Source organism: Sander lucioperca, chromosome 14 (assembly GCF_008315115.2).
Source record: "Sander lucioperca isolate FBNREF2018 chromosome 14, SLUC_FBN_1.2, whole genome shotgun sequence".
NCBI lineage: Eukaryota > Metazoa > Chordata > Actinopteri > Perciformes > Percidae > Sander > Sander lucioperca.
The window spans coordinates 17,164,364-17,178,368 of record NC_050186.1 but is presented as its reverse complement, the minus strand read 5'-3'; the positions used below and the strand labels follow the sequence as shown (position 1 = coordinate 17,178,368).

The window sequence follows — 14,005 nt, the reverse complement described above, 5'->3', positions numbered from 1 at the left end:
TAGTCAGAAAATGGCAGTCTGAATAGTTAACTGCCACCTGTACAGTAGGTGTGCTAAAATTAGCACATAGTAGGAACAGCTGAGCCTACATACAGCTCAACGATGGGCAGGAACAGCTTAGACCGATGAAAGTTGTGCCACATCTGACAAAGAGCTGAGCCTGACAACCTGGAGTTTGAGATGGCCACTATGAAGGATAAACTATTATTTTAGTAACAATATGGCCGTGCTTATGTTGCCACCCTCATGCCAAATTTAACATGACTTGCCTTTTAAGGATGTAAGGTACTTCTTTTCGTTTTTTTCATTAATCCAACAATTTCGTTTTCTGAGATGAAAAGAGTATAACAACCCCATGTGAGACTGTTGCTATTATACATTTGGAAGACTTGGTAAAGATGCATTTTCTCCAAAATAGTCGACATTTTACTGCCTGCTTTAATGCATTTAACTCATAAGGGTATCAAAAAGGAAAGCTGTGGCTGGGTTGGTTCAGTGGGTAGAGCAGGCGCACATGTACTAAGAGGTTTATGCCTCGACGCAGAGGTCCAGGGTTAGAATCCGACCTGTGACGATTTCCTGCATGTCTTCCCTCCCTCTCCCCTTTCTCACCTAGCTGTTTTGTCAAAAATTAAAGGCGGAAAAGCCCAAAAACATTTTCTAAAAAAAAAAAAAAAAAGGAAAGCTTCACTTTACCCAAACAAGATTTACCCACATACTAAGGGATTCCACTTCGTGACCATACAATCAAACCCATCACCAACTATCCTCACCAGTGTTAAACTATACTGTTGCAGAGAATAAGCAAATGTCTTCATCCAAAGGCTAATGCTGCCATCAAGTGGTTGGCTTTGTGTTCACCTGGGTTGATAAACCAGATCTGCACAGGAAGAATACTGAATGTATTGTACATTAATAATTCTGAATAATGCTTTGGTTCAAATTACTTCATTCATAAACACATCAATAACAACAACTTACACAAATGTTTTCATTAAAGTGTATATTTAAAGATGGCTGAACAGAACAATGATGTAAAAATGTAAACTTTGAAGGTGAGGGAGGGATTTCATCAAATGAAAATGGTGTTAAGGACAGACGGCACTGAGCTACTAAGAAACGAGTCAACTTAGTAGGGGAAGGAACCGTTCTGCCGCTCCTAATTGACACAAAATGAAACATAAGAGGGCAACAAACTGTACATCACATTAAGGCTTGGTCTGAACTCTCTCCTATCTTGACAAATAATACATCAAAAGGACTTGACTCAGTTTTAGGCGTTTGTGTGACTAATCAACAATGTGGCATTGTGTTGAAGAAAGTCTTAAGTCTGAAATGGAGACACTAAAGTTTCAGAGAAGATCAAAGAAAAAATAAAGCGATTCAGACAATATTTTAGAGAACTGTAAAAAGAAAAAAAGAAGATACAGGCGATACTAATAAAAGTCACTTTTTTGTGAGACGTGACAAAACAAGTACAGCGGTATGATGTGTTAGTCGTTTGATGTGTCACTTATTTGATAAAAAATTAAAGTTACTAAAGCGTGCACATACAGAAACACCTTCAGTGTTTACAACATCCGGAGAACCCAGACGCACAAAGAACAGTGCAGTGCCCATAGAATAAGAGGCCAAAGGTAACGTATGGTTCATTAGAGCCATGTCCCAACTGTATCCTATATACTAGAGCTGAAACAGTCTAATCAATAAGTCAAGCGAAAGATAATAATCAACTATGTGATATTTGATTTTAGTATTTTCTTTTAATTTTTTTTTTTTTTTTTTAAGCAGAAATGCCAAAAATTCACTAGTTGTATCTTTGCAAATGTGAAAATTTGGTTTCCTTCATCTTCTATATTAAACTAAATCTCAGCTCATATTTCAGCTTGGACTTTGTTTTTTCCCTCTCTCTATTTTCTGAACCAAACGATAAATGAAGATCAGAATAACCGATTAATCAATAACAAAAATAATGGTTTGCAGTACTACTATTATAAAGAATACACCAACTACAGTATTCTTCAGAGTTTTTTTTCATGGAAGTATAGTAAGTATGCATCAAATCTAGTATACTTACTAGAGTTGAAATGATTAGTCGATTGACAGAATTAAAGGGCCACTCCACCAATTTTACACACTAAGATTTTTACAAGACATGGGCGTTTACCAGACATGAGGGTCTAATTTTAAGACGCTATTGGGGTGCATCATAGGAAATGTAGGATTCAGCGTATTTGGAGCTTGACTCCTATCGTGGACTAAAAGTTAGGTTTATCTCAGCCTTTGCTGCTTTTTAAATCTGTCCGTCGCAAGTCCACTTATGGACCAAAAGTGCTGAAATAAGCCTTTAACTGGCAACTACAATTCTACGGTGTGAATAAGCTACATACTCAATACCATTTTAGGAATAAGGACACAGCTCTAAAGTACCATAAAGGTGTTTGTTAGTCCACCGTAGTCACAGACAGTGATGATGTTTCTACCTCTCCTGACCTCAGTTGTCTTTTCTAGTCTCAGTGCCCGTGTACTAACTACCCCCTTCACAGTCCATCAGTCTATTTCCAGACATCTTGAACATTTCCAGTTTCCAATGCCTCAGTCTGGTTGAAGCACCCAAACCACCGCATTGATACATGATGAGCTGAACAAAAAGTTAACAGAGTAGACAATCATAACTTATGGAGGCGATGGTGACCAGCGATGAGGCACTAGGCTTTGCACACTAAACTAGAGAGCTCCCCCTGCAGGAAGGGAGACCTAATTTATTATCACTACTTTTTAAACAGAGTTGCTTGCTTCTGTCTTTAAAACCCTAGCAGCAGAAATGTACAATCTATGCAATTCATGAAAAAAGAGGGGTGTGGGGGAACATTGTAAAAATTCACATTCATTCATCCAACAAAATCTCAAGCCCCTCTGTACAAGAATTATTGCATTCACTGTTTTTTTTGCTGTCATACAAAAAAGAAATTAACAAAACAATCACATAAAGAAATTAAGAGGAAAAACTGACTGCATATTTAAAAATCACCACAATAATCCAATATATTATCATCCTTTTAGACTTATTCTTTACACAACGTATTTACATATTAGGCCAATTATTTTTTTTCCTAAAGAATTTGTTGAAAAAGAAGGTCAGGGAGCCAAGCAGACATAAAGGAGAGGATGATGATAAAAGGTTAATATTACAGGTGGGCTGTGCCTAGACGGTGAGGTTCCTCCATACCGCATACCTTCCTCTGTACACGTGTCAGGAACAAGTCCTCAAGCTTTCACTCCTGCGCTTCCTCACTATCAGTAATGAGTTCACATGTGCCATGGAGCAAGGTCGATGTGTCTTTGGTGCAAATGTTCCTAGTCCTCTCTCGTTTCCCCCCTCACCTCCTCACACCCCCCAATCCCGCACTGATAAGCAGTTAATTAAACGTACCACAAAAATTAATCGACGCCAAACCAAGCAGAGCAGCCCTATGCCTCGCCACACATTCAAGTACAAATTAAAAAGACATCAGGAAACAACGGAAAAAGAAAGGGGAAGGAAAAAAAGAAAAAACAAACAGGAGAAAAATAAACAAGACAAAGATCCTCAGGATAAAACGGACAACAGTTCTGGAGCTAGCCAGATGACATTTCCTCAACACATGGGGGCGCTCTAATGAGAAGCGCTTGAGACCAAGTGCCAGATAAATGGCCCCTGTGTTCTTCTTCATTGGTTGTTGGAGGTTTCTTCGCAGTTGTTTGTTTTCCTAGAAGAGTTCTTTGTCACCATTATTTTTTTTGAAGTTTCTTGCCTTTCCTCAGGGCAAGCTTGTTCTTGATGTGTCCGCGCTTTCTCTTGGCAGTCTGGTTAGAGGGACAGAAAAAAATAAATTAAAAAAAAAGTCAAATTACCTATTCTCAAACGAAAATATTTATCCAGAATCTACAGTATACAACTGGATTTAAATGACTGGCATATCACTTGTTACCCATCAAAATATGATGACTAAATATGAGAGCTACACTTCTTAAATATACTGTATGAATAAGTACATAATCTGCGCAATACTGATCTTAAAATCTTAAAATGGAGCATATATTTATATTCATTACAGAGTAACTTAACAAAATAATTCCTCTTATTTTAGTGAGTAAATGATATGTAGTCATCTTGCTTTGCTGGCCACAGCCTACAGTGTTTATTATAACATAAGAAAACACAGTAATTCTGTTCTTGAGACCAAAATAATTAAATTAAATAAAATCAAGTACTCTACCCCCCCCCCCATCTACAAGACGCATCAAGTTCACCATAAACATTAATCTTTCTAAAAGTGGAAGGCAAAAATGAGTCCTGTAATTAAAACAATAAAACAGGAAGTCTCCTACTACCTTTTTCGAGGTGTACTTCTGCTTGGGCACTACACTGCGAAGCTTGTGGTCCAGCGGCTCTCGGTTGTCCAGGTTCTTCACCTTGTAGATCCTCACCAACCAGTGCTCTGAGGTGAACGCCTCCTCCAGGTGCTGGAACTTGATATCCTTGTTGCCGATCTCGGCGTTGCGTGTTCGGTCGAAGCCAGGAGGGGTCCGGAAGTCCAGCTGGGAGATGGATAAAGGTGTCATTAGCTAGCAGCTAGCTGCATGTCTTGGATAAAATGTTGCATGCCAAATAGTTTTGGTTTAAAGAAATAGTTTATTCATGAGGATTGACACCACTCTCATATCTGTAGGTTGGATATGAAGGCAGGCGGTTAGCTTAGCATTACATAAAGACTGGAAATGGGGAAACAGCTAACCAGGCTCTGTCTAAAAGTAACAAAGTCAAAAACAGTCTTGCACATTTTTTCATTTTTATACTTTTTACAGTTTTAATAAAGAAACAAGACGTGTTAATTTGTGAGCTTTACCTTTGGACAGAACCTAGGCCAGCTTCTTTCCCTTCGTTTCCAGTTTTTATGCTAAGCTAGGCTAACCAGCTTCATATCTGAGTGTCATTATAGTTTCATGTCAGCCCACTGCAGTTTTACTAATTCAAACTCCGTACTCAACAGATAAAGACAAGGACAAACACAATAATAAAAGAAAAACAAAAGGGCTGATAGCCCTTTGGCAGCTATTACAAGAAACTCTGTATGAACCACTCACAACCTCGTTCCCATTATTCAACTTATAAAGCCCTCACTGGGTCCTTTTCACATTTGATTTACCCTCGTCACCTCTATTCTCAAAGTTACTCTCTACCTGCCCTCTGTATTTTTCCTTTCTTTTCAGTCTCCACTCTCACTCTCCCTTTGGGCTCCACGTTCCCATCTACAGAACACCTTGGCATCTCGTTTATGCCTTCAGGCTGCTTCAGAGGACACAGACTGTGAAATATTAAATTATTATTAGTCACAATAGTTTAGTCTCTCACTGTGTATGTATGAGGACTATTCAACATTTAAATGTCAAGAAAAAGAGATACATGAGCTGGGTTTTTTGGGAGATATGAAGTCCACAGTTTGGTTCTATTCATTACATACTTTTTATTCGGTACTGTATTAGGCATTGTCAGTGTTATCCTCTCCATTCACCGCTACGAACTGCATCCTCAACTATCCGCTTATTGTCTTTTTCCTAAAGTCCTCTGTTCCCCCTTGTCACATCCCGTTCCTGTAAATGTCATCTTCTCTCCCCTACTCTTCTTTCTTCCCTCGCCGGGCTCTTCTGTCCTCCATCTCCTCCTGTGCCTCAGTCTCTCCATCTCTTTACCCTAAAACAGTGCTGTGAGCCACACACAGCTTTGGCTGTCTGTCCACACACGGCGGCTGCATCTACAGCAGGGATGTAAGCGCCTGGCAAGAAGTATCCTTCTCATCTCTCCTCTGCTACCTGCCAGAAGTGGCCACGGCCCATTCGAAAGCTTCCGCCAATCCTTCATTTTTCTCCTCCATCCTTTTTTCCCCCAAAACACCCCCTCTCCCAACCTCAGGAGCTCTCCTTAAATCCTCTTCTGCCTGTCTGTCAGCTAGCTCTGCTTTTAAGATACAGTAGCAAGAAGTTTTACACCTTTAGTGGCGGAAGCTCTTGTTATTCTCTAGTAAAGCTGCATGCTGCATAAAAATAGTAGCAGTACTTTTTACTTCTTTGTCAATGGCAACTGCTTGTTTCTTTGCACAGAGGTGGAACTCATTATTTATACCTTAACATCTAGCTTTCTCGCTAGCCCTGACCTCACCTGGAGAGGAAAAAAATCAAAGACCTGCAGAGTGGAGTTTTAGGTCGTTGTTGCTTGGTTTTGGCTGTTGGCCAGAAAATCTCTACTCACCTGCATTTCACCAAATCGGTAATAGGACATCTTGTACATGAGGCAGTTGAGCAGAGTTGGTGAACCAGCTTTGTCCACTCTGAACTCTCCCTGAGGGGTGAAGTAGTCACTCTCCTAAAGAAGACAAGGATGAAGATTTGGGAGGATAAGGTCCAGAAAATGATGGCTAGGTCATTTAGTAGAACACACTGACTGGAGATGATGATAAAGGTTGATGAAGATAAAAAAACATTCTGGGACAATTTCACCCTAATGAGATATTTGTTTGTTTAAGAGGGACAATGGATAGTGACTGACTGCTGCAGAATTAGATCAATAGCTAAATTTCACCAGACAGGTAAAGTTATGCTGTGACAGCAGAGTAGCGGAATGCTAGGAAAGATGATTCTCGTATTCAAAACAATGCTGGAGTCCAGCTAAAACTGAAACAAACACAAAGTAACCTCTGAAAGTCTAAATATATATGCAGGTTTGTGGTAACCAGCATGTAAATATGTGCATACCTGCATATTCTGGTTCCTTGAGTGCATGTAAACCTACTGAATACGTTTTTTTTAACTGTATGCTAAAACTTGAAAGAACTGAATGTGATACTTTCTTGCGATAACAAAAGGTTGCTGTTCAGGATGCGCCTCAAAGTCACAGATTACATGCCATGAATGTTCTAACAGAGTCTGTCCTTAAGCATCAGTTATAAAGAGTGAGAGTGTAAAGAGTGAAGAGGAAACATTGATTTCATTGTGTAAGTGCTTGCTAAAAGATTTCCAGGAGAATAGCTGCAGTGACATGCAGGTGTCACACTCACCCTGATGTCCTTGGGGTGCTCTCCCTCTGCTATCCTCACCATCCACAGGAACTTGTTTATATCGTCTCCTGAGTAGCCGATTACACCTCCGAAGATAATCAGCACGTAGTCCACATCCAGTGACCTCATGATTTTGTAGGCTGCGCTCTCGTTGGACGACATGGCTTTCCCCACCTAAAAACAGCGTTGAATAATGAAAAGTAGTACTTTAATTGGAGTTTCCTCTGTTCAGCAAGACACAATGCTTCAATACCGCAATGGCACAAAAAAAAAAAAACAGGAATTATTAAACAGACATCCATCTTGTATCCTGTGTAATTACATGTCCTGTGGATAGATGCTGAGGAGACAACAGGCAGTAGAAAGGAAGAGAGAAGAAAGCTAGAGGGCTTTAACAGACTTAACTAAAAGACAAAAACTTTCCTCTAACATTTGGCAGTAGAGAGAGAAAAAATACAAATCAAACCCACAGAATCTGACAGCAATTAACTGAAATCCCCCTACAGTGTAAATACAATGGGAAAAGTTTAAGCAAACAAGATAATCTGGCTAGTTGGAAGGAGCGGTTTTATACTACATAAATAATTCACCCAAGAGCTCACTATTTGTCCAGTGGCTGCTAGAAGAAATCTTTTGTTTCTCTGTATGTGTATGAATAAGAACAGCAAGCTGAGAAAAGCAGACAGAAGGCTCACCAGTGCTATATGACTGTTGTTCCATGTGTTATTATCTACTAGCGTGGTCCTGTTGGCCATGCCGGCTATCTGGTAACCGTAGTCCCACCAGGACATGACGCGTGCATGCTCGTCCGTATTCTGTCTCAGCCAGTAGTAGGCCTCCCTGAAGTCATCCAGGATGTTACGCGTCCTAACAAGGAAAATAAGGTTGTCAGGTAACAGCGTTGACAGGCATATGGCTACGGAGGTTATTAATATTTCAGTTAAGACTTTGAATCAGAAGGGCAACAGCTGAAAATAAACCATCCATGCATAATAAACTGAGGGTTAAAAAAACACCTCACACTTTGAACGCTCATGTCCTAAATTTACCTCGGGGAGCAGACATAAAGCCAGGCAACCAATTAACCGTAGGTATGGTAATCATAGTGTGTGTGTGTGTGTGTGTGTGTGTGTGTGTGTGCGCGCGCGTTTGCATTCATGCGCGAGTGTGTGGGTGTTCAGAGAGAGAGAAAAGAAGAGAAAAGAGCAGAGCGACAGCTATGCTGCTCCCAGTGGCACAGCCAAAACCATTGTCTGAGAACTGCTGTGGTACCATTAATATATGTATGAGGACTTGCATATACCATTTAGTCGTGGCCTTCAATATGTCCTCCCTAATGCATAAAGAGAATAATTATGCCTGTAAAGAATCTCAGAGAGACTATTATATCAGCTTTTTGTAAATTTAGAAATGGTCCACAGATGTGTGACCTAGAAACAATAAGTTAAGCAATCATATTAAAGCCTATAGGTGCACATATTAATATTTCCGCAAACCTCTTATGAAATATACATGTGCTCCCTCTATCCTGCTGCACTGTGTTTGTGCATACTCACACATACATGTGCTCATTTGCATGCAAGGTTGAGCAATCCATTCCTGCATTATGAACTATTACTCAAGGCTTGGCTCCTTGCGGTTATTTAACATCCATTTAGACATTACAACAGGTGTGTATGTGTTATTCGTACCCGTCGTGGTTGTACGAGGCGAGCACCACACTGGGACTGGAGTAGGCGTTGCTGGTCACCCAGGTGCAGTGGACGGCGAACATCATCAGCAGCATCAACATGAGCATGGTGACAATGGACTTGATGTTTGGGCCCAAACCCTCCTCTGCCTTCTCCTGCTCGGACACATGTTTGCGCACCTTACCAGCCTGCAGGGGGAGACAAATACTATTATGAGGGACCGGAAACATCTGCAACAGTCCAGGGAGATGAATTATTGAGTGGAATATATTATTTAATGAACTAATAGAACACGTATCTTACAGCATCCTCAATTTTTCTGTACTGCGTAATGCATCACTAAGGATTGTGAGATGGTCCTTGTGATGAGTTAATATCATTTCACACTAGCAGCAGAGAATTGTTGAGGCTATAAAAACTCTGGAGAGGAAGGAAATCTGTATAATGTGAACATTTGTCTTTACCAGCACCTCCAATTACTTGCTCTGACTCATTTTGCACTGGCTTCCTGTCCCTCAAAGAATTGATTTCAAAATACTTTTGCTGGTTTATAAATCCAAAATACATTTCTGATCTGCTGCTGCACTATGAACCACCCAGACCTCTCAGGTCGTCTGGGACAGGTCTGCTTGCTGTCCCCAGAGTCAGAACTTAACAGGGGGAAGCAGCGTTCAGTTTTTATGCTCCACATATCTGGAACAAACTCCCAGAAAACTGCAAGTCCCCCGCAACTCTCAGTTCTCTCAGTTCTAAATCAAGGCTGAAGACCTTTCTTTTTGATGCTGCCTCTCTTTAAATAATTGTTAATTTCTTATACTGCACTGTAACTTGCATTTTATCGGTTTTGAATTTTTTATTGTTTTTAACGGCTCTTTAAATGTTTTATGTAAAGAACTTTGAATTGCCCTGTTGCTGAAATGTGCTATACAAATAAAGTTGCCTTGCCCAAACTGTGGCTAAAAATGAGTGAGGCTATATGTAGATAAAAAGACATAACATTTAAATTCTGCCAAAAAGTGAGATAGTCCGACTAAACAGAAGGACTGTAAAGTTGTACTTGCTGGTATCTTTAATAATGTGTGCGACTGTTTTAATTAGTCTTGTGGTGATGTGATATATATGTAATTTGTTCTCAGGTAAGTCTTGTAAAGCAGATCTTGATCTTAATGAAATGCCTGACAAAATAAAGGTAAACTACATCTATAACTAATATAAGGGACAAAATCGGTTAGCGAACAAAGCCTTTAAACACTACTTCATGTGTAGTCTGTCCAACTTCTCCATGAACATGATAGGTTGATGTCATTGGATCAATTGCTTGATAAAAGAAAAAGTGAATGCCTGTCTTACATGTACAATGTCACATTATGTGCAATTTTTATACAGCCTCTATTAACAGCAAAGCTTCCAAGCATACCCAAAATGTCCATCACTGCATTATTTCCACTGGCGCAGGACAGCAATGATGTGTAACCATAAGCACACGTCCAAAAAAAATGTGTAATTTTTGAAGCATTTGTCAATTTGACAAAATTGTGACACAAACTAAAATGTTATGTGAGCAACACTTCACATAACTGGATACGTGTTGATAGCATGTGAAATGATGCGATAGCCAGTTTGAATTGGCTCAACAGTGAGGGCAGTCAGATCCACATTTAACTGAGTGAGACAGATAAAATTATGGCAACAGCATCAAACAGTTGCAGCTGAATCAGTTTACCCAAACTGGTGGGGATTGAGGGAAACTGACAAACATGCGAATGAACAATTAAACTGCAAGAGGTGTGTAAAGTCAACTCAGCAAAACATCTGTGACTGTTAAGTCTTTTCTTTTTTGATGCAAATTTCGACAATCAATCATTCTGTCCTGCCTTGACCTTGTCATAAAGATTCCCAGAATTCCTCTTGTCGTCCTCGTCGCTGCTGTCTTCGGCGGGCGGTTTCTCTCTCTTCGTGTCGTCTCCCATGTAATGCTCAAAGACACTGGAGAACGCCACCGCCGATAGCATGCACACTACTGGAGTCAGTGTCAGCATCAGACGCACCATCACGCCAGCAAAATAGACTGCGCTGATGGCATACAGGGCCACTGGAAGGGAATAGAAAAAGAAGGTGGTGAGTGGGAGAGGTGGGGTGTGGGGAGAGAGGGAGAACAAAGTAGACAAAGGTCAGACAAGGAGAAAGACAGTGCGAATGTAAAGGACAGAGGAAATGAGGCAGAGTGAGAAGGAGATAAAGACATGAAAAGGAGAAATTGAGTTGTAACGCAGCATAATCAGTCTATGTTGGCGCTGCAGAGCTCAAACCTTGAGTGGAGAGAGCGCTGGCTGCTTTCCGTCCTTGAAAAGTGCCGACCCTGCTCAACAGGTGCATGGCTAATCAATAGCTGTAATTGGCTGATTAGGTCTGAGGGAGAAAGGGGATGCTGAAGGACCGTTTCTAGCACTCAAAAGGTTCTCTGTCCTTGAACTTGGCTGTCTTACTTTGTAAACAAAAAAGTTTTGTCTGACTTGTCCCCCTCAATGCTTTTCTTTCAGGCAGATGGAAAGCTGAGCGTGCATCACAATATTGGAGACAAAGGAGATACTGTACTGATGAGGATGTATCGTAAGGAGGCATTCATACAGAATCAGGGACAAGTCTTCTTATCACTACACTTTGTTTTAAGTAGGGCTGAACAATTAATTGCAATTTTATATCCAATATTGCAGGGGGGTATTTGTTAAAGGCAAATAATGTGTCAAAAATACCATTCTGAATTAAATGCTGTGGTGCTGCAGAGATGTCCTGGCATACATATAGTGTTCTACGGACTTAAGAAAAAAATGTTTAGTATGGATCCTCGCAGCAATCACACCATGATCATTTTAATATAGTTTTAAATGAAAATGAGAATTAAAAAATGATCATTACCTCCAATATTGTTAAGGATATTGTAATTGCAATATCATTCAAAATATTCGCAATAAGATATTGTCCTTATATCGCGCAGCACTAGTTTTAAGGTTTATTTGACTTATAATAAACTATATTATGTTTCAGGAAGCACAGTGTTGGTACTTTGATCTAAAGGCTCAACGTCAGAATGCAACACGTTAACAATGACAATGCTATCTTTCCCTTTCATTTTAAGTTAAGCAGGTTTAATATCTATCATGTTCCCCATATACAGTAGGTTTACCATGTTAACATTTGCTGATTAGCATCAAAATGTCCAAAAAGAAATGGACAAATGAATTTTTTTGACCCGATGATAGAGCTAGAGGAAAAGTCAGAGGATCACCAAAGTTATTGTAATTCATCCTGAGGGGAACATGAAGGTCTGTACCACATTTAATGGTCAACAATCAAATAGATGTTGAGACATTTCAATCTGGACTTAAGTGGAAGGATGGACGACTGACATTGCCGTTATTTAAATAAAATGTTCCTACCAAACACTCGTTCATCATTGATGTTCTTGATACAGAACCAGAGGCCTGCTGGGAACGTGCAGACCAAGATGTGGAGGTCAAAGAAGAAGGAAACCCACGTCGTCGGCTGGTGCTCCGACACCGACGCTATGATGGGGATGTGGATCTTAGCATAGCTGAGGAAAGGGGGAGGGAGGGTGATGGGAGGAGGACAGAAAGAGGGAGAGACAGACAGGATGGAATTCATATTAGGTTGAGCGCATTGGGAGTGTTGAGACAAATTATACAATAGATTCTCCTGATTAACTCCAGAATGATGAGGGGAAAAAAACCTCCCCGGCATGCGTACAGTAAAATATGAACAAATTTAGCACTGACGATGAGTAAGGTTCTCTTTTTGCTGTTAGATTTTCTGATCTGTGTGTTCCCTCGTTATTCATTATTACTTTTACACAGCAGTTTCTATACGATTTTAAATATTTCTGTGTTTTGTGATTACAGCTGGGAAATGAGAAAACACACAGCACATTAAGGAATTAGTATTAGCCTCCAGAGGGGGAAAAAATTATCCCATACTGCTTTAGTCAGCAAACAGGGTGGGAGAGAATTGATTGCGTGTGCTGAAATATCAAACGCGTTGCAGTGCATTTGGAGAGCACAGGGTGCCTGGTGCTGTTTGGAAGTAAGACAATAGTTTAACACAGAGCCTGTGCTGTACCGTTTTCCCCTTTGGGATGGCGCAGGGGGGTTTATAGCCGTCTTAGAAAACACACACACTCGATTGAACGAGTGTTCCATCGACAGTGAGAGTGTGAAGGTCAGCAGAGCTTACCCGGTGTCCCAGAGAGAGTAGAAACGGCCACTCCACGGAGCAATGTATCCTAGGGAAAGAAAAGACAAATCAATCCAGAAATATATAACATTTGTATTTTTATACTTTTCAGCCTTGGAATACAAGGACAGCTCGTAGGCGTGTAGCCAGGAAGTTTGTGGAATTATGTTTATGTAATATGAGATAATGGTTGTTAAGTCACAGGAAAATGTATTAAAATACTTTCATTAGAATGTCCTTTGCTACAACCAAATGTCCTTATTTATAAAGCAAACGCAAGCTGACTGTGCAGCTTTGAATAAATAAAATGGCTTACACTATTTGACCCAAAGGAATAGAAAAATGTGTACAAGTAGCAAAGGTAGCCTGAGGATAATACAATGTATAGTACAGTTTCAATGTTCACTGTGTAAAACAAAACTGAAATATACTGTATAAGGTGGGAATGCAGATCTACTTGTTCGAAATGCTCAATGGTGTTTTAAGCCCCCAAAGTCTCTTTCCAGGCAACGGTGCGACCGTTGACTTCAAGGCACCTAACCATAACCATTGCCTAATCCTAGTGCCTTCCAGGCAGCGCTGCCTGGTAGGAGACGTTGGGGGCTTAAAACACCGATAAACAAATAAAATGCAGCAATGCGCCAACAACAGTAGTGAAGAAAAAGAGCAAACGTGGATGTAAACGACACGTAACGCATCCAGTATGTTTGTTGGACCTCAAGGCAGTGTTGTAGTCAAGACCACCTAAACCAAGTCATCACCAAGACCAGAGTGTATAGAGACCGAGTCAAGACCGAGACTAGACCAGTGCCAGACAGCCAGAGCTTCTTCTCCTGTTTCCTGCATTCACTTTCTTGGGAGTGCGTGCTAAAGGGTCTGGGAGAAGTGACAGTAACAGTAACAAATTTCAAATTAGAAATGAGTCAAGTTATTGGTTGCATTTGAAGCAGGAAGTTTTACATCCAATCACAA

At 40.4% G+C, this 14,005-nt stretch overlaps 1 protein-coding gene across 1 annotated transcript in view; it reads right to left on the bottom strand.

Moving 5' to 3' along the window:
* Positions 1-988: 988 nt before the first annotated feature.
* Positions 989-14,005, bottom strand: part of stt3b (STT3 oligosaccharyltransferase complex catalytic subunit B) — a 93,979-nt gene continuing 80,962 nt past the window's right edge. The window contains exons 8-16 of the mRNA XM_031295958.2: positions 13,034-13,082; positions 12,223-12,377; positions 10,666-10,877; positions 8,786-8,973; positions 7,790-7,961; positions 7,095-7,268; positions 6,290-6,403; positions 4,375-4,581; positions 989-3,846 (exon numbers count right to left, since the gene is read on the bottom strand). Coding sequence (XP_031151818.1) covers positions 3,772-3,846; positions 4,375-4,581; positions 6,290-6,403; positions 7,095-7,268; positions 7,790-7,961; positions 8,786-8,973; positions 10,666-10,877; positions 12,223-12,377; positions 13,034-13,082 — 1,346 coding nt within the window. The 3' untranslated portion in view covers positions 989-3,771. The remainder of the gene's footprint in view (positions 3,847-4,374; positions 4,582-6,289; positions 6,404-7,094; positions 7,269-7,789; positions 7,962-8,785; positions 8,974-10,665; positions 10,878-12,222; positions 12,378-13,033; positions 13,083-14,005) is intronic.